The sequence below is a fragment of the Myotis brandtii genome, unplaced genomic scaffold (genome assembly GCF_000412655.1).
Source record: "Myotis brandtii unplaced genomic scaffold, ASM41265v1 scaffold750, whole genome shotgun sequence".
NCBI lineage: Eukaryota > Metazoa > Chordata > Mammalia > Chiroptera > Vespertilionidae > Myotis > Myotis brandtii.
The window spans coordinates 1,552,029-1,573,327 of record NW_005370992.1 but is presented as its reverse complement, the minus strand read 5'-3'; the positions used below and the strand labels follow the sequence as shown (position 1 = coordinate 1,573,327).

At 34.1% G+C, this 21,299-nt stretch overlaps 1 protein-coding gene across 1 annotated transcript in view; it reads right to left on the bottom strand.

Annotated features, from left to right (window-relative positions):
• Positions 1-1,252: 1,252 nt before the first annotated feature.
• Positions 1,253-21,299, bottom strand: part of LOC102261352 (protein eyes shut homolog) — a 108,536-nt gene continuing 88,489 nt past the window's right edge. Inside the window, exons 5-7 of the mRNA XM_005883001.1 lie at positions 17,428-17,592; positions 1,813-1,853; positions 1,253-1,453 (exon numbers count right to left, since the gene is read on the bottom strand). Coding sequence (XP_005883063.1) covers positions 1,253-1,453; positions 1,813-1,853; positions 17,428-17,592 — 407 coding nt within the window. The remainder of the gene's footprint in view (positions 1,454-1,812; positions 1,854-17,427; positions 17,593-21,299) is intronic.

Genomic DNA, 21,299 nt, shown 5'->3' with positions numbered 1-21,299 from the left:
AGAAAGTATATTTCATTAGTAAAAGGTTTATACATTAATTATCAACTCATTGTTAACATTATTATTATGTTGTTATTGTTAGTTTTCTTCCTTCAAAAAAGTTGTTAAATTTAACATTATTATAGTACTGTCATTGTTTTATTTAATAAGTTTTTGTTTTATCTATTTTGGGTGTCAGTTGTTTGGCACATATGCTTATAATTGACACATCTTCTGATGGATTAGATCATTTCTCATTATATAATGTGGTTGGTTTTCTCTAGTAACCATTTTTTTTTCTTTTAAAGTCTATTTCATTTGATATTAATATAGATACTCCTGCTTTCAATGGTTGCTATTTGAATGATATATATTTTCCCAATCTGTTACTTTTAACCTAAATGTACATTTAAATGTAGAGAATGTGTCTCCTATAGATGGCATATACTTGGGTATGTCCAGAAATTATCTAGGCTGAAAATCTCTGCCTTTTGATTGAATTTTGAATCCATTTGATTTTAATATTTTAATGTTATTATTTGTATAGTTGGGTTTATGTCTGCCATTTTCCTATTTGTTTTTCTTATGTCTCATGTCTTTTTAATACCTTTATGCTTCTGATAATACCTCCTTTTATATTAAGTATATAGTTCCAGGTCAAAATTTTAATGCTTTTTTTTGCTGTTTTATTTGCTACTAGTGGCCCGGTGCATGAAATTCATGCACATTAAAAGGGAATTAATGAGAGGAAATGTTTTAATATTGCTATTTGCCCTTTCTCTATAATAGAAGTGTCAGAGATGAAAGAAAATTAGTAAAATGTAGTCCCCGCCCACCCACATGCACCTCGAAATCACACAAGACCCAGACCTGGCCAGCCCCACCACTGTCAAGCCCCGCCAGGCGGGGGGCACAGCCTCAGTTCCCCACCCCAGCCCAGTGCCACGCAGCCTCAGGTCCCTGCTGATCACTCCTTATGGCTCATCACGGGAACCCCACCTCTGCTGTGGGCACAGCCATCTTGTGTTACAGGAACCCTGCCTCCACTGTGGGTGCAGCCATCTTGTGATGGTGTGATGGAGTGAGGACCAATTTGCATACTACCTCTTTATTATATAAGCTTTTCTTGGTAGTTGCTCTGGTATTAACCATATACATCTTAATATATGAGAATCTATCCCAGATTTTATTTACCACAGATACTAACTGTAATTCTAGTGTACTATAGAAAATGTATTTCTATATGTCTATATTCTTTTTCCTATATATGTGCTCATATTTTTATACATAATATAATGTATAAGTACCTAGATATATTAAATTCATCTTCATAAATTGCTTCAAGTTGACACTGACTTTCTTGATAGTCAGTTGTATTTTCCAGATACATTTTCCCAGGACTTCTGGGAATAAATAGATAAAAATATCCCTTATTTCCTTCTTCAGTCAAACAAATGCATCCATTTGCACACATCTATAAAAAATAAGAAATAGAATATTTTAAATGTCTTGGTGTCTCTGTCTCTCTGTCACTCTCTCTCTCTTGCACTTATGCTTGCTGTCACTCTCACTCCCTCCCTCTCCCTTCCACTTTCTCTAAATGTCAGTGGGAAAAAATATCCTCAGGTGAGGATTAACAAAAAAAAAAAAAAAAGAAAAAAAGAAAAGAAAAGCCAACCAGTAGACACCAATTCATCCTGCTTATTCATGAACGTTTCTAACTGTTCCCCACAACAAATCAGTAGTAGGAATTACTTTTAGAAAACCTTTCTACAGTATAAAGGGAGGTTTGTTGTTGTTGTTTGCTTTTTAACAAAATAAATGAAATAATACTTTTGGGACTTCAGTCTTTGATGATGAAAACTGAAATGACCCTAAAATAACAAAAACAGCAAAAATGACCTACTCTTTGCTCCATGAAATACTTGCTCCTAAAAGGTAAAATTGTGAATTAACTAAAATAAGTTACTTACCAAGACTAACAATTTACTCATCAAACTCACTTTAAGATTATCATCACATTGTGCCCACCATACAAAGCTATATATATAAATTCTTACTGATCATTTCAAGTAAAGCCCCATCAGCTGACAACCAAGGCTTTGAAACATATAAATATCTTCTGGTAACTTCTTCCTTCTGAAACACTTGTAAGATTCTGTTAAGGTGTTGTTTTTCCTTACTGCATAAATCTGAATTACTTTTCTTGGTCAATGGAATTGTCCGGTAGTCTTTTGGAGGGGCAACCATGAACAAACACACAGTTCTGTAAAGATCCAATTAAGATGCCCTCACTACCAAATTTGAGGACCTTAGATTACAAACAGCACCCTGCTGTGAGACCAATGAAGATTCCTCTCTCCAACTGTGACAGTGACATAGGGACAGTTTCAGATCTGAACTCCAATTCCTTTTCATCAAATTCCCAAATGTTAAGTTTAGTTTGTCTCCTAAGAATAAGAAAACATTTTAGAAAATGTTTGATTATAGGATCCAGTGTAATCTAGAGAGATAGACATAGATCTTACAACTTCATCATCTAGCTAATTTAATGAACAGTGAATTTATATGGTCACATGAGTCTGCATTTCCAGGACAAAATTTTCCTTATGCCACCTTTTCAAAATCTTTTTACACAATTTTGTCAGGTCCTCAGTTGAGATTGACTACTCTTTGGCATTTCATAAGACATGACATTACACAAGCACCTCCATATATTTTCATGGGGTCCTTTCAGTCTTGGACATCATGCATTCCTTCCTTCATGTTGTAACTCATGTACATACCTTTCTAATTGCTATAATTCCCCCAAGGACAATCTATAATTGCAGTGGCCACTCTGTAGAAGTTTTGACAAGAACAAAATTGCTCATTTGACAGATGCATTAAAACAAAAAGAAAATCTCTACTCTCATAAGGAGATTTGATGTATAACAGTGTTTGACGTATAAAAACCCCCCAGTTCATTTTTACACTTTGAGGATTAATAAGCACTAAGTTTTTAATTACATGGCTCTGTGGAATTGTCAAGGGTGTAAATTATTGTTTAAACTGTCCATATTAACAACTTGTTTTTGTGGGTGTGTATCTTTGTAAAAATAAGTTTTTCTGTACTTAAGCCTCTACTACTCTTTGCAGCTAGGAGATAATTAACTTTTAACAATCCTGATTTTACATCAGCCTGAATTTAGCTCCCCTTCACTTCTTTATTTTTGCTTTTTTTGAAAAATTATAATATTTATTGATCATAATTATTTTTCTGTCATTATATGTATATTGTAGGACCATTGATCAAATAGTCAAAAATACAAGGAAAAGGAAAATGATAAACTGTGCTTAAATTATGTGTTTTGTCTTTGCTAAAAATTTAGCAAAGCAGTAAATGTGAATGGGTAATGTATTTAGTCTTTTATATGAATAGAAAATTAGGCTCTTAGAGTTTTGGCATAAACTTGAACGTCTTGATTTAAAAAAAATGAACATAGACATTTACTTATATTTAAGAGAGTTTATGGACTTTCCCAATAAATAAATGGCTTTTTAGGCAAATGGGAATGATTATAAACCTTGGAAGAACTATTCTATCATAGTTTCATCAGATTGTTAATAATTTTAAAAATATAAAATTGGAATAATTGACATTTTAATAATTTATATAATTTAAAAGGTTTTAATCTTGTAATTTTTTATTGATTCACCTACACTGATGTACTAGAAAGTTTTGCTGATAATACTACAAATCATAAGGACTTAACATGATGGTGTAAATTGCAACTTCCAAATCCTTGGACAATATCAATATTTTACACTGATATTAAAATTAATTAATAAATTAACATTTAATACCTGAGAAATTATTAAGAAAAATATACAAATATTAATCTCTAAATATAATTTAAAATTAACCCTATTTCCTATTGAATGCAAATCAGGAAATAAAAATATATAGTAGACACTTTTACAACTGATAGCTCAATTTTAAAAGTAAAATGTATTTTTTTAATCATTATAATTATTCAAAGTCTGTATATACATTTTTTGGGCCATCCTATATAATTAATTGATGTACAGCATGGGCGAAAGTAGATTTATAGTTCTGAGTATTAGGAACAAAGTTTATTTTTTTCTTTTAGTTTTTATTTTAATTGAAAAAAATCAAGTTTTAATATTTTGAAATTACAGCTGGCATTCAATATTATATCAGTTACAGGCGTACAGAACAGTGGTTAGACCTTTAGATAAATACCACATGATCTCAATCATTTGTGGAATATATTGAACAACATAAAGCGATAAACAAAAATAGATCCAGAGACAGAGAAGCATCGAACTGACAGTCAAACCTCAGAGGGAAGGGGGAGGGAGTAAGAGATCAACCAAAGGACTTGTATGTATGCAGATAAGCATTACCAATGGTCACTACCATTGTAATTAAAAAAAATGAAAAAAGAAGTGATCTCTTTGATTATTCTAGTACCCCTTGACACCGTACATAGTTACTACAATATTATTGACTATGTCCCCTATGTTGTCATTTACATACCAGTGACTATTTTATAACTGCCAAATTGTAATTCTTTTTTTAAATTTTTAAATCATGTTTTATTTCTCAATTACAGTTGACATACAATATCATATTAGTTTCAGGTGTAAAACCCAGTGATTAGAGAGGTACAGGGAATGTAGAGGCCAGATGCTGATCATTTGAGAGATTTTAGGAAAGCCCAAAGCATGAGGCAAGAGAGACACTTGTATAGAAAAGCCACTGAAAATGGCTTGAATTAGCTTTCAAGTTTCAGAGAATTACCAGGGTGGGGTGAACGGTATGAACCACTTGATGGAGACTCAAATATGGCACCCCTCTGTCAATTCTGTGGAAGGGGAGAGCTCAACAAAGGAATAATGGCTTCTGCCAGCATTTTTATCTGGCAGAAAGCTGCTCCCCCTTTCAGCTTTGCCCTGATGCCAGACAATTTTTTTGCTGTCTGTATGTCTCTGGCTCCTTTCAAGTTGCTGCCAAATCACTGAAGCTCAGAAGAGGTGAGTCCCAGTAAGTCCATGTGGCCCTTTAATAAGAGGAACTGCCTGGGACTCCAGCATCCTTCCTTCTGTCTCCCTCAGCTACAATACCCTCTGGTTTTTACAGCCCAAAGTTATGGGGACTTTTCTTCCTGGCACTGGAACCCTGGGCTGGGGGGCCTTGGTGTAGGAACACTTGCTTCTCAGTGGGGAATTCTGCAGCCAAGACATTCCTTGCAATTATAAACTGCCACAAGTGGGTGTCAGATCAGCTGTTTAGCATATCTGCCCCTCCTACCAGTCTCCATGTGGCTTCTTTAACTCCCTAGGCAGTTTTTCAATGATGGTGTTGTAAAGTTTAGTTGTATTTTTCATTTGGTTGTTGGAGGATTTGAGTACCATGTTTGCCTACACTGCCATCTTGACCAGAAGCCCATAGTTAATTTTGTATTATTTATTAATTATTGTACTATTTTCCATATGAACTACTGTATAGCTACTTTTTCCCACCCTGTATATTTATGTTGGCATATTTATGTTTATTTTCATTAACATAAAAGTTGTAAAAGTTAGATAAAATGTGTGATCATGAAAAAATAAAATAGCTAAAACATTATTTGATTGCTGTCTTCAGGTTTTCTCTTCAGTCTTAAAAAAATAATGTTAGTTACTGTAGTTAAAGTTGGTAGTTATTTTAAAAGAAAACAAAGAAATAGAACTATGTATACAAGATAATAAATATGATTTGCTTGTTTTTATCCTAAGAGAAAGTATACATTTAATTAGTAATTTTAATAGATAATGTTCCTTAATATGCTAATAAAGTACAGTATATCCTAGAGATAAAAACTTTAGTCATATATAGCATAGCCATATACCTGTAATTGCCTAAATGCATACATGTAAAACTATATTAAGTCTAATATATATGTGTGTAACTTAAGAAAATAAAAAAAAATTAGGGTATATATGAAATTAAAACATCTGAGGAATTTGAAGTCTGTTTCTCTTTATTTGTAATGCCCCTTTAGTTGGTTGCTTTTGAAATAAACTGTGTTTTTTATAAAATTGGCTTAATGTTAATGGATTTATTAATAAAAAGCTTATACCTTTTTATTAATTTTGTATATGAATAATATGCCAAATATAAAAATAAAATTAAATGTTTTTTTCTATAAAATAGCCAAATTAGGGTGTGTCTAGATAAGTGAGGTTATAAATATTCTATTAACTCTAAACTTTTTTAAAAACCTCTGAATCATTTTGACAAATGTTCCTTAAAATAAATATCCTAAAATCATTTTTTCTTATTGTTATTTGTTTGAAAATATTGCCCTAATTTGTACAAGATGAAGGCAAGATGGAGGGAAAGAGGGCCACTTTTGGCATTCTTGTACTGGGCCCCATAATTGTTAGTGGTAAAATTGCACAGAGATTAGAAATTTTCCAGAGACTTAAGTATATTCCAAAAGACCATCATAGTTCTTTATGATCTCTAAACAAAAAGATGGCATAATCATAATTGTGTTTAAGAGGCTTTAATCAGTCAGCAAATTATAACAGAAATAAAACACAAAAAGACTAGAAATAAAATGATTGTTAAAACTCTTCATTACCCTTCTATATTATAAACATTAAAAAAATTTGAAAAAAAAGATTTCCAAGTAGATTGTTGAAAATTTGTTCATAAAGTTCTATTTAAGCTGCGCAAATCTTGGACTTTAAGTTTGTAAACTTAACATTTCTAACATTTTTCAAATCAGACCAATAGGAATTAAAGAGAAATATGAGAAATGCTACCTTACCTCCATTTTTTTCACATTGAAACAAACATGGATAATCAATGTCTTCAGATTTGTTCACATAGTCTGCATTGTCAGTGCAATTTTCAGTGAGAAAGAAGTAAGTATCAACATGGATAATCAATGTCTTCAGATTTGTTCACATAGTCTTCATTGTGAACAGTGAATTTATATGGCCTGCTCCATTGCAATTTTCAGTGAGAAATAAGTAAGCATCAATAGTCACTTCACACTTTTCACCTTCAGATACTTTCAAACAAAAAAAAAAAGAAAATAACTTCTCACAAACTTGAAGTCACATTTAAGTACTAAAGAGAATTGTCAAATTACTCGATCAGATCAATATGACATCGATCACAAAATAAGTTTCTATATGTATAGAGCACTAAATATGAAAGATACCTAAAATATAAGGCCCAACGATCTCATTTTAAAATTAGCCTGAGATAAAATAAACTGATGAACAAAATAGATAGAGACATAGAAGCAGGGAACAGACTGATGAATCTCAGAGGGAAAGCCGGGAGTAAGGGGATGGGGTTGAGGGATGGGAAGAGCTTAACCAAAGAAATATATATATCCATCCATCCCATGGACACAGACAACAGTGCTGTGAGGACCTGCAAGGGGGGAGAAGAGCAGGTGTGGGTTGGAGGGGTTCAATGTGCAAAAAGGGGGTAATACTTTCAATAATAAAGATAAGTTTTTAAAAAATGTAGCCTGAAATACAGAGCATCAGTATAAGACACAGTATCCAGGCTAATCCATTAAAAAACAATCAAATGTCAAATGAGTTTTCAATTAATAACTGAAAAATGATGTAGTTACTATAAACAATATTTATAAAAATAATTTTACATACTATAGTTGTATAGGGAACCACTTCAAAAGAAATTTTAAAAAATAAAGCATTTGTGATAGAAAAATAATCAGGACCTCATCCTTATTTTCTCACAGGAAGGAATGAAGGAAGGGAATATGCGTGCTTGTGTGTATGTGTAGGTATAGATGCAGATATACATAAATAATTTAACTACTTCACACTCTATTGTTAGATATAATTTCTATGATGCAATAAAAATGAGATTGCACAAAAGTAAAAGATATGACATATATTCAAGAGGAAATTTAGTAAAAACATATGTAAAGATGGCCCAGATTTAGAATTATTGCATAAAGACTGTAAAATATCTATGATAAATGTGTTGAAGTATCTACAGAGGAAGGTGAATATGATTGCTAAACAGATAGGGAACTAGGGAATGAGAAATTTGGAAACAAACAAAACACACACACACACACACACACAAATGAGATCTCAAAATTGTGGGCAGAAAGGAACTAATTAGGCTGAACTGAGAACCTATTATCTTTTAATAATGGATGCAACATTACAGGAAATGAAAGAACACAGGAGACCTGATAAATCTCCACGTAAACATAAATATACCGCCTAGTAAATAAACCAATAATATTTGGTAGAGAGATATTATTTATCCACAGAATCCTATAGCTAACACTATGATTTTGGATTGCTTATGGTTAACAAACCTAAAGTCTATGGTTCATGAAGCATGACTCTCTGAAAAATATCTTTTAAGCTTTGCAAATGACACTTGAATTCTAAGGTGGAGATGGTTTTCAAGCTGAAATCTCCCTGCTGTGTGCAGATCTAATTTAGAAATCTCACATATCACTCTGGAAAAAAAGGAGGAAGCTAGGAAGCCAGCATAATGTTCCAATTCTTTTTGACATTACAGGTATAATATGACTGCTTACAATCTTATAATTATAGAAAATGATTAGTATATTAATAATAAAATAGTCAATGAACGGGTCTCTTAGAGATGAGACCCAAGAAATGAAAATATTCAGTAAATTTAATGTCAATAAAAATCATACCTTTAATGTGATGAAAATAATTCAAATATGGTATGCTGGCCTCATATAATAAATTGATGAATGTTCCTTAATATTTTTGTGAGGAGTTCAACTAGTGATTCTTCATTGAATATTAGTAATAACTTTTATAGAAAACCATATACTTCCATGATTTTATTGTTGTTGAAATATTTTTTAAAAACTATATTATTTTATTATTTGAGCTTTTGTAGGATTATTCACATTTTATATTTATTATTGAATCATTTTCCCAACTAGCATTTTTCTAGGAATTTATACATTTATCTAATTTGTCCCAATTTATAAGTCAATATTTTGCCATAATGATGTACTTGTTAAATATTTGAATTTAACTGAGATATTATTGTCCTTTCCTCCCAAAGCCTCAAAAGAGGTATTAAAATAATAAAACAAATGCTTTAACCCACAGAGGTAATGGAAGGGGAAATAACAGTGAGCACATATCCTATATAATAAAACCCTAAAATGCAAATCGACCGAACAGCAGAATGACCAGTCGCTATGAAACGAACTGACCACCAGGGGTCAAATGCTCAATGGAGGAGCTGCACCTTGGTGGTCAGTACGCTCCCACAGGGGGAACACAGCTCAGCCAGAGGCCGGGCTCATGGCTTAAGAGTGCAGCGGCGGTGACAGGAGCCTCTCCTGCCTCCGCAGCAGCTCTAAGCACCCCTTCAGGGATATCCGCCTGCTGGGTTAGGCCTGCTCCCTAAGCCAGCAGACATCCTCTGAGGGGTCCTGGACTGTTAGAGGCACACGCCAGGCTGAAGGACCCCCCACACACACCCCTCAGTGCATTAATGTTGTGCACGGGCCCTCTAGTATTTAACATGTTAAGTGCCCAGCCTGTTTTGTCTTACAGAGGGAAAGTATAGTGTCAGTCACTGGTGACTGACTGGGTGCTTAATGTGTTAATAATTTTTGAGAAGCTTAAAAGATATGGTGAATAATGTTAACTACAATTACTGTGGTGATCACTTTTATTATGTACAAATATAGAATCACTAGAGGCCCATTGCAGGAAGATTCCTGCAAGAATAGGATTCCTGAGGCCAGAGCAAAGCAGAGAAGGGAGCGAAGCCCGCTGAAAAACCCTAAAATGCCTTCTCCACTGCCTCGCTCCCTTCTCCACTGCCTCGCTCCCTCCTGTCTCTGCTGCCTCGTTCCCTCCTGTCTCTGCCACCTCAGTTCCCTCCCATCTCTGCCACCTCAGCTCCCTCCCGTCTCCACCACCTCATTCCCTCCTGCTTCTGCCTTTTCGGCTCCCTCTCATCTCCGCTGTCTCGCTCCCTTCTGTCTCTGCTGCCTCGCCTCCGCTCCTGTCTCGGCTGCCTCCGATCCGTTCGCTTCTCCGCTGCTTCTTTCCCTTCTGCATCGCTTGGCTTCCTTCTATGCTGTCTTCACTCTTTGCTCCACACCTGCATATGCAAATTAACCGCCATCTTTGTTGGGTTAATTTGCATATCACTCTGATTGGCTGGTGAGCGTAGTGGAGGGACGGTCAATTTACAAGTTTGTCTATTATTAGGTAAGATAATGTTGTGTACCTGAAGCTCACATAGTATTTCAGTCAATTATATCTCAATTAAATAATATGAATATAATTCACCAAATTCCAAAAATAGTAAAATGTCAACACTGGGGCAAAGAACATAGAAAAAGCCTTCCAGAGAGATAATCACAAGTTGAATATAAAGAATTAAAAGGTAGCCTATTACACATGATTCTATATTATTGCATTACTTCCTTTCTTTTCCTTTTATCATGTATCTCATTGATTGTCGAATCAGTACTGGGAGTATTCCACAATCATTTATACATCTGTGCTTATTCTTTTGCTTAAATAACCAATGATGCCAAGTATAATCTTTCATATATATTACTCAACATATGCATGGGAAGTATATGTGATGAAAGAGCTAGGTCAAATCATATATACATTTCTAATATTTTCCTGCCAAGATATTAGAGTCATTTACATTTTGCCAGCAATGGATAAGATCACCAAGTTGTTAAACTCTCAATTTTTGTTTCCAGACCACTAAAAGAAAAATTATATATTTATGGTGCTTTTAAATTTTTCTTTGCTCTCATTATGAGTAAAGATGAGTATTTTCACATATCTTTAGAAATACTTTATATTCATTCTGAATTTTCCTTTTGGCATTTGACTGCACCTATGACAACTTTCACAAGGAGACATTTTTCCTTTTCATGTAGTCACATGATCAATCTTTTCTTTCTGATGTCTAAATTTTGATTAAAGATCCAAAGGCCTTCTCCATTCAAAGTTATAAAGTAATTGTGTAACATTTCTCTGTTTTTTTTTTTAATTTTTATATTTAACACTTTCATTTAATATGGAATGTTGTAAAATACCAATCTGACTTTTCTTTCCAGGTGACTACCCTCTTGTTTGACATCAATTATTGATTAGCCCTATTTACTCTGATTCAAATGGCAATTTTGTCATATGCAAAATTTCTGCATGACTAAGATTTTGAAATTTGTATTTTGCATATTTTTTATTATCAATGAAATAGTACCATGTTTTTTATTATTTAAACTAGGGGCCCAGTGCACAAAATTGTGCACCTTGAAAGGAACTATAGGCCATGAGGCTGTGGTGGGCACAGGGGCTGGTCTTGGCCCATCCTACATGCCCCCACCTGACCTACCCCACTGTGGCCCTGGCCCCATCTGCCCACAGCCCCACTCTTGCTGCCGCTGCTCCCATGCGCTGACTTTGCTGGCCCTGCTCACACCCGCTGATGGCACGGAGCTATTGGGGCCAGCGCCAGCAGTGGGTGAGAGCAGGGCCAGTGCTGTCAGCAGGTGCGGGTGGCGGTTGCTGCCCCAATCGCTCCTCAAGAGCAGAGGGAGGTGGAGAAGCCCTGAGGGGCAATCGGGGCCAGCAGTCACCGCTCACACCCGCTGACAGTGCCAAGCGATTGGGTCCAGCACCAGGCACTGGCAGTGGGTTCAAGCAGGCTGGCACAGGCAGCAGGTGCGAATGCTGGGCAGGCCACAGCCTGTGGGAGCAAAGAGTTTTCAGTAACTACCAGAGATTCGCCCTGATGATGGTGACCAGCACTCTGCCTTGGTCTGGCACCCCTGTTCAGCAGCTCAATCATCCTGCCATGGTCAACACCTGCCATGTTCCACGTGCACCTCCAGATGGTCAGCACACATCAAAGCGACCAGTTGTTTGGTTCTTCCGCTGCTAGGTCTATTTGCATATTTGGGTGTTATATATATAGATTATATAACATGCTTTAGTATCTGGCAGAGCTAAATTCTACCTCACCTACCCACAAAATGCACTTTTTCAGAGTATACCTAGCCTTATTTGTTTTTCAGTTTTACATGTATACTTTAAGAAATAAAACAAACAAAAAAACAAACATAAAGGCATCACTGTTATTTTTTTGAAACCTTAATGAATATATATATCCTATATAATAAAAGGGTAATATGCAAATTGACCCTAACAGCAGAACCACTGGGAATGACTGGTCACTATGACACACACTGACCACCAGGGGGAGATGCTCAATGCAGGAGCTGCCCCCTGGTGATCAGTTTGCTCTCACATGGGGGGAGCTCTGCTCAGCCACAAGCCAGGCTGATGGCTGTCAGCACAGCGGTGGAGGTGGGAGCCTCTCCCGCCTCCTCAGCAGTGCTATGGATGTCCAACTACAGCTTAGACCTGCTCCCCGCTGGCAAGTGGACATCCCCCGAGGGCTCCTGGGCTGCCAGAGGGATGTCTGACTGCCCGCTTAGGCCCAATCCCTCGGGGAGCGGGCCTAAGCCAGCAGGTGGACATCCCCTGAGGGGTCCCAGACTGCGAGAGGGCACAGGCCGGGCTGAGGAACCCCCGAGTGCACAAATCTTTGTGCACCAGGCCTCTATTATACATATATATATATAGAACATTTTAATATATTAGGTCTCCTCTCTAAAAGCATGGTTTATCTGTAAAAATTTTTTCAGCTTTTTTGTGTTTGTAAATATACTATGGCAATATTTAAAGTTTTCTCAATTTTGAATTTACAATCTTTGTTAATTTAAGTCCTATGCATTTAAATATTGAAACTGCTGTGTACATGACATGTTTTTCCTCCATTATGCCATTTAATTATTTCTTATTTACATAAAAGCCATTTATTTTCATGTATATATTAATAAACATAATTGTTACTGTGAAAATGTTTTGAAAATATTACATGTTATATATGTAAATATACTAAACCACATTTTAAAACTTTTCTTCTAAACTAATTTTTTTTTAAATCTTGATGTTAGGCTCTATAACCCTAAATGGGTATAAAATAATAGCAGGTATTTAACAACAACAAAAAAAGACTTGCAAGTGAAGCAGTATAGTAATAAAAATACTTTTAAGGAAATTATTGATGTTTTACTCTCTCAATAATTATAACAAAAGTAATTTATAATGAATATATTATAATTAATATCTTATACTATCTTCTAGCACAAGTAATAACCACCATTTCATAAAGAAAAATAAAGAATTAAAAGTAATATTGGTTTACAATGCAATTCACAAATGCAGCCATCACTATTCATTTCAAAAAGATGTTCACTAGCACATATTAAATATTTTAAATGTATATGTTTAATTTAGTCACCTAAACTGTAATGTTCACAAGCTTTAAACAAAAGGAAAGTATAAAAAGAGAACTTATCTCCTTTTTGCTATGACTTTATCTTTTCTTAACTATAATTCATGCTTTTTTATTTCACTTCACAACCCATTATCCACTCTGTCAGTATCATCTTTTCTCCAACCTAATAACACATATAATGAACACAGATGATGACATTGAAAAGAAACAGTGCATGTCAGCTCTTTCTCAAGTTGTGCATCATAGACCAGTTGTCCTTGAAGGGGCTTCTCCTAATTAATTACTATCCTTATTTGTAGAGCAATCATATTGGCAAGAATTGATTGGGCGTGTAAGGCACTTCATTCAGTTGGTAGACAATTCTCTTAATTAAAATAATTTTACTGTTGGTAAAATTAATGCACCCTATGCAAACTTGCCAGCTTGATTTTAATGTTTTTCTTCAATATTATTTTATGGAATAATAGGAAATAAGATCTTAATAGCAACAACTAGAAAATAAATGAGAATTACATAAAACGTGTCATTCTATTTACATTCTTTTTTCCTTTTTTTTGCACTTATTCTAAAATCTGTTTTTGAAAACACTACCAAAAGTAGTTGCATTGTTTAAACTTTGTACTAACCATAACAAATAATTTTTGTGCCGCTACTTAAATATTTGTTGACAATTGAGCTGTATCACACTGAATTCTTTCGCTTGGACAGCCAAAGTCATTTAAAAATATCAGATATGGAGGTCACATAATTTGTATCCTATATAATAAAAGGCTGATATGCTAAGTGTCCAATCGTCCAGTTGGGCGTTCAACCAATCAAAGCATAATATGCTAATCATATGCTAAGGCCACTCAACTGCTCGCTATGATGTGCACTGACCACCAGGGGGCAGCCAGTCAATTGGTCGACCAGTCACTATGACAGCACTGACCACCAGTTGGCAGACGCTCCGACAGGTAGGCTAGCTTGCTGTTGGGGTCTGGCTGATCAGGACTGAACTAGATGGGCCGGACAGCCTGGAGCCCTCCTGGGGTCCCTCCCTGGCTGGCCAACTTCCCATATCCCTCCCTGGCCCTGATCATGCACTGGTGGGGTCCCTCGGGCCTGGCCTGCACCCTCTCACAATCTGGGACCACTCGGGGGATGTCGGAGAGCCAGTTTTGGCCTGACGGCGTAACAACCAGTCGCTATGACACACACTGACCACCAAGAGGCAGATGCTCAATGCAGGAGCTGCCCCCTCGTGGTCAGTGTGCTCCCACAGGGGGAGCACTGCTCAGCCAGAAGCCAGGCTTATGGCTGGCAAGCTCAGTGGCAGTGGCAGGAGCCCCCCACGAGTGCACGAATTTCATGCACCGGGGCCTCTAGTTTAGTAATAATTACCTATGTTGATTAAGGTTTGAACATAGATTCATGAAGTTATAATTAAATATGCTTATATTACTTTGATGATAATTGCTCAAAGCTGATTTATCCATGAACAATTTTGACTTCATATTATCCCTATGTCCTAGAAAATATATGTTGTCCTACTCATTTATAAAATTGATTCTATTTGCTTAAAGATAATTTTACCAATGAGCAATTTTCCTATTTATTACTGTTTTCCTTAAAATGTTTGCTATTTTATTGTTGTGAATATTATCTTTAGTAATTTTTAGTTCTCAAAGAATTTCAATGTTTATTATTAAGTAAATGTATGCGTGCATCATTCCTACATGGAGACAAAGGGAAATCAAGCATAAAAATGATGTTGGCACTGAAGTCCATGAACTGATTTGGCTGGTAACAATAGATTATGCTTCTCAATCTGCAACATTAAAAGCATTTGGGGAGGCTGCACAGATCTCCTATGTCCACCTCACTACAATGCCAATTTGTTTGTTCTGTAGTGGAAGCAGAACTATAAGTATCATTTAAAGCCACCTCAAGTGACTGTAATATGTGGACAAGTTTAAACCTTTGAGCTAACACAATCCTTAAATAGTGCCGAGACCAGATGTTTTAGGTAACTTCTCTATACACAGTTGTTGTTCTTTGTTTTGTTTGTGTACTTTGTGAAACAGCAAGTATTTATAACGCAGTCTCTAAAGTTCTTTTTATCATTAACAATCTAATCAAGAAGCCATTGCAATCTACTACCATGTTTGATCTTTAGAGTGATTTACTTAATGAACCGATAACTATTTCTGTCATTAGGAGTTGTTAACTCTCCAGAATAGCATATTAGGAACATGATGAAATAAATTATCATGTTTTCTGTTTAAAAGACTAATTGTTAGTTTACTTCTACTTTGTTTTAATGTTATAGTAGTATTATAAGTGCAGCTGCTGCCAGTTGAATACAGTAAGCCATTATTTGAGAACAGACATAACAAATCTAATTTGCTGATTGTTGATAAATTATAATTCCAAAATATCATTGTCAGAAGAAATATTCCTTGATAGAATTAATTGGACTATCAAACAGTTTTCAGAATGTGGATTAATTTGCATAAGCTAAGTCAAGTAGTATTCAAAGTGTAATCAAAGAACAGAAAAGTATGCTCATCATTATAGGTTTTGAAATAGGAACCTGCAGTATGTAAAACAATTAAAAGCATATTTAATAAAATGTGTTAGACTTATTTCATTTCAAGTGTTAAAGCCATAAAACTAGAATTTCTGTTGATATCTCTACCATTTGCTCTCTGTATACAATTCATAAACAAGAACTTCTAATTATTTTAGCTATGATTATCACACTCTACTGTTTTTACCCTAATCTATTTCTCCACTTGATCTTTCTTATTAAATGTGTCAAACTTTCCAATGATTTCATATTTCTTTTAGAATAAAAGTATGAATATTTTAAGCCAATATTTTAATTCTAGCATTAAAATATTTCTCTCCCCAAGCCTTATTTTCACTCTTGTTCTCAGAGTTCCAGCCAGGCCTTCAAAGGATTTATCTCTTCTAATTTTGTATTTTTGTTTTCTGGTTGTGGTGTTTTTGTGTTTTGTTTTTTTTTCTACCTGCTTTATTGGAGATATGATTGACATACAGAAAGTTATAGATGCTGAATATATACAACTTGATATGTTTGGAGATAAGTATATACCCATGAAACAATAATCACAATCAATATCAAAAACTTATCCATCACCTCTGAAAAAATTTTCCCACCCCTTTGTTTATTTTGTTCATTTTCATTTTTTAATTTTTGTGACAAGAACATTTAACTTAAGATCTATCATTTTAGCCCATTTAAAAATATTACATAGTATAGTCTGACAAGAACATTTAACTTAAGATCTATCATTTTAGCCAATTTAAAAATATTAATCATAGTCCTATGTTGTACAGATTTCCAAAACTTATATTTCTTGCATAACCAAAAGATTATATCTTTTAAACATAGTTTCTGTTTATGTTTGTTTTAAGCATAATTTCTTCAATTCTCCAAATTCTCAACTCTGGTCTCATTCTCCATATCTCTGTGCCATGGTCATTTTATCATGGAAACCTTATCTGACCTCCCAACTTACTCTCCCAATTGCTCATATTTTCTTTTCTTTTTTCCCTAAAAATAGTTTCTTTAGTTATAAGTAGTCATGGGAAAATATTTCTTTCTGTAGGAGCCTTTACTTCATTTTACAATCAAACGTTTATCACTGTATTTGCCCAATAACTCACCAAAATAATAGTGAGATCTATGAGAATAGGAAATAGTTCTAGTTTTCTTCACAATTATACAGGGTGGAGCCAAAGTAGGTTTATAGTTGTGAGTACACAAAACAGAGTTTATTCTTGTATTATTATTTATTAATTATTGTATTATTTTCCATATGAATAACTGCAAACCTACTTTTGCCTCTCCATTAGTCAACCAGAATTCCAGAAATTGCATATGTCCACTAAGGGAACAAATAAAAAAATAAGAATATTAAATTCATTTTTTATTTCTTTTGTGTTTTGAGATATAAAATACTTTGTGTGATTAGAAAATGAATACTTAACCCAGCAAATGTTGAATTGATTCAGACAATTTAAAAATAAACAAATTATTTGATTACCTGTAAATCCCAATTGCGACACATATTTAAATTTAAGAGAATGAGGAACTATAGTTTGGCAAATATCATGGCTGATGGATCCACCGTAGCAAGGGTACAGAAGGATTAAGCGAACATTCTTCAGAAACCAACATGGATTTCTTGCACATCCTGGGTGCATATATACTAGGAAAAGAAAGTAATGAAAAATGATACATATCTTACTGAAATGTTTCCATATATATTTTGGCTTGTAAAATACACAGCTAATTTCTAAAACTTGCAATTTATAAGTCTTTATAGGACACACCTTTTAACACATGTTTTGTGTGTTTCTCCTGTTCTTTTAACTTCTCTTTCTGTACCATATTTCATCATGTTCCTATTTAAAGTGCCTATGTAATATTTGTTTTGGATTTGACTCACTCCTCAGTCTACAACTATAGTCTACAAACTTCCATCTGCTGGGCTACAATTTTTTAAATCAAATGTAATTGTGGTAAACATTAACAGACACACTACTTAGAACACATATGACCCAATAGGATTATCACAATGAAATGTCAAGGTACTATTTGAATTTTTTGGCTTTTAAATTTAAATCATTTGAAAACATTTTAATGTAATCAGGGTTTATTCCCTAATAAGATAATCTATCTATGGCAATCTCTAGCATTTTCAAAGACAGAATTCATAACTGTTTTTATCCACATTGAAATTAATTAAATATAAGCAATTTAAAGTTACTCTCAAGCCATAATTATTTTTAATACACAGCACTATACTGAGGTCTTAGGATGTAATAAACCAATAAACTTAGTGTAAGCTCTGGAGACAGACTAAGGCTTTATATTCTGTTTAGAGCATATCTTAAAATTATTTCTACTTCTCTGATTTTCCAATGAGCAAATTCTCCACAAATTTGGCCGTAGGAAGCACAGCTGAGTAATGGGGCACAAGGAATCACTAACATCTGACATTTCCTTTAATCCAATTACCAAAAAATTAAACTTTCTTCTAATTGTTTTAAGTTACATCAACCTTCTCTTTTAATTCACAATACAATTTCTTAATGGATAGACAAAGTATGAATCTTAAATTATATCTGATTACTATATAGCTAACTGGAATCAATACTAAATATTAGAAATAATCAGAAAAAATAATCATTTAATTATATTGAATAACTGCCAAGAGAGTACAATTCTATCAAACATTTCTAAGTCTCGAGATCACCAAAATTTTTAACCCATAATTTTATACTAAGACTTAGAATTTTGATGCTTCAGATGGCATCAACTAATCTTCACTGTCATTGAACATGTGTCTTATTGGACTTATGTTCATCATTGACCTAAAAATATAAAGGCATAATATATTTGAATCTATGGCTGCACAAAATAAACTTAACAAAGTAGCATATTATGTAGACTCATCTCTGCATCTTAAACCAAATCAAGAAGAAAAACCTGAAAAACCTTAGCTTAAAAGTCATCTCTTAAGTTTTTGTTTTGCTCTGTGTGTGTGTGGGTGTGTTTTCTTCAACTAAGAAAATCAGAGAGAGCTGCACTAAAGATATACAACCCTCATTGCTATCTGGCGTATTCAGGAATGAGGAATCCATTGAAAATAAGACTCCACATCTTCTGTAGTAACTTTTGGGGATAATGACCAGTAAGGAGTAGATGCCGCTTAATAAAGACATTGCCAAGCAAAATAACGGGAATAATGTGGGTCCCTGCTCTCAGAGGTGCTGTGGTGCTCATGCTGTTATTATTAATATCACTGGGAGACAAAATAGGGCTCTGGCTTTTTATGAATAAAAAACAGTCCCTCAAAATCGGTTTCAAGGAAAGTCAGAACCATTTATCTGTTATTAGACCCCTCCATCCTGAATGAGGACACTGAAGATATGACTTTAGACAAAGTTTGGATTTATAGGTGGATATTTGGGATGGAAAATTAGAGCTCTTATTACCATTCATAAATAACTGTAACACCAATAAATTGCCATTGAATTAACAAAGTGTGTGCTAGGAATAATTTATTTTATGAGAGAATATAGAGAGGTTATGTAATTCAAATGCAGGTCTATTTCTGAATCTGAACTCTCATTCATGACTTGTGTGTTTATGTTGAATTAATACACATATGCACATTCCACAGAAACAATAGCTTTGATGTACAATATAACCTTTAAAGCAGGTTAATAGAACATGAGTAAAGTAAAATAGTGATATGTTAGAATAGAGAGTTTTGAACAAGTAAAATAAAACGTCATTTCTAAATAGCTCCAAGTTTTCTAGCAGACAACAAAAAAGAGAACTCATGAAAATATAGCATAACTCTTCTTACTGATTAGTTTTATTTTGGTGGACTCATTCTAGTTTATTGAGAGGATCATATTTCCAGACAATATTCCTAAGAGATAAATGGATGTTAAACCACTGATAATCATGTAGTGATATTTATGCAGAAAATCATTTGTTAAATTGACCACAAATCCAATTTTTTCCCCTCTGAATACTGCTACTTTATTTAAAAAATGATTTTCAATAAATCAAATTCTTTCTGGATATGGATTCCAAAAATATTGCTAATGAGTAAAAAGTAGTCATCCAGAATTTAAGTAGACATGGTAACTAATATACTATTCACTGACTATTAAAACACTATTTTCTTATTTCTCATAATCTTAAATAGAAAATTTAATGACTCAGAATCAATTGTATGGCAGGACTGGAATTTTTTTGTGGAATTCAGTTATTTTACAGTGAAATGAATTTCCAGTAGAATAAATGGTCCTCTCTATCATTAAGATGCCAAAAATTCCACAATGACCTCAGGTGACAGGGTAATATTAATTTTTCTCCATCAATTTTATTTGTACCCATTGGGGTGTTAAAAAGTTTATATGAAAACACTCAGTTAGCTATTATTAATCTCCCCAGATTAATACTTAGAATTTTTAATACTACCTCCCACTGAATTCATGGAATAAGGAACAAACATTTGTTCAAAAATCTGTGGATGTCTGAAAACAGATTTGAGCATTTATTAAGTTTCAAACTTTATTCATGAAATAGAAAAATAGCTCTTTATGTAAAATGGGTTCACTTATATTAGAGTGAATTTAGGGTGACTACCTCAACTGTTTGCCTGGACTTTACACTTTTAGCATTGAAATGCCTGTGTCCTATCAAACTGGTATGCTTGGTTGCCTACGTAGATTATATATTCATAATATTCTTTCTGAAATGAAGGAGGATAAGAAACATTTTCAGTTAGTATATGATTAGAGAGAAAATAATCAGTACTTCTAGGCCTCTGTAATGTGTGTTTGTGTGTGTGTGTGTGTGTGTGTGTGTGTGTGTGTGTGTTTATGGGGGGGTTAATTACCACAACATAACCTATCTAACACACTTAGCAAAAGTTTCCTCCATCTAAACGTGAGACTAAATTTGGTACTGAGGGTTATTTCTATTTTGAAATATCTATCAACTTTATTACATTGGCTCTAATCTTATAAAATATATAGCTCATAATTCTGTAAGAAAACTAAAATTACATTTATTGCAATAAACTTCAGTTGTTTATAGGGTGCTGAGAAAAGTATACATTGACAATAGCAATTTTAATTTTGTCATACTTGATTTCCCATTTATTTGTAAGAATTGAAAACAGTAAACAATTCAGAATTTGTACTATTTCTTTTGGAAGTGAGTAGGGTGACAGAGGGTGGGGATCTACAGATAATGCATTTAGAAATGAACATCTACCTAAATGTTGACAGTGAACTAACTGGAAAGCATTATGCTAAGTGAAATAAGCCAGTCAGAGAAAGATAAATATCACATGATCTCACTCATTTATGGAATATAATGAGCAACATA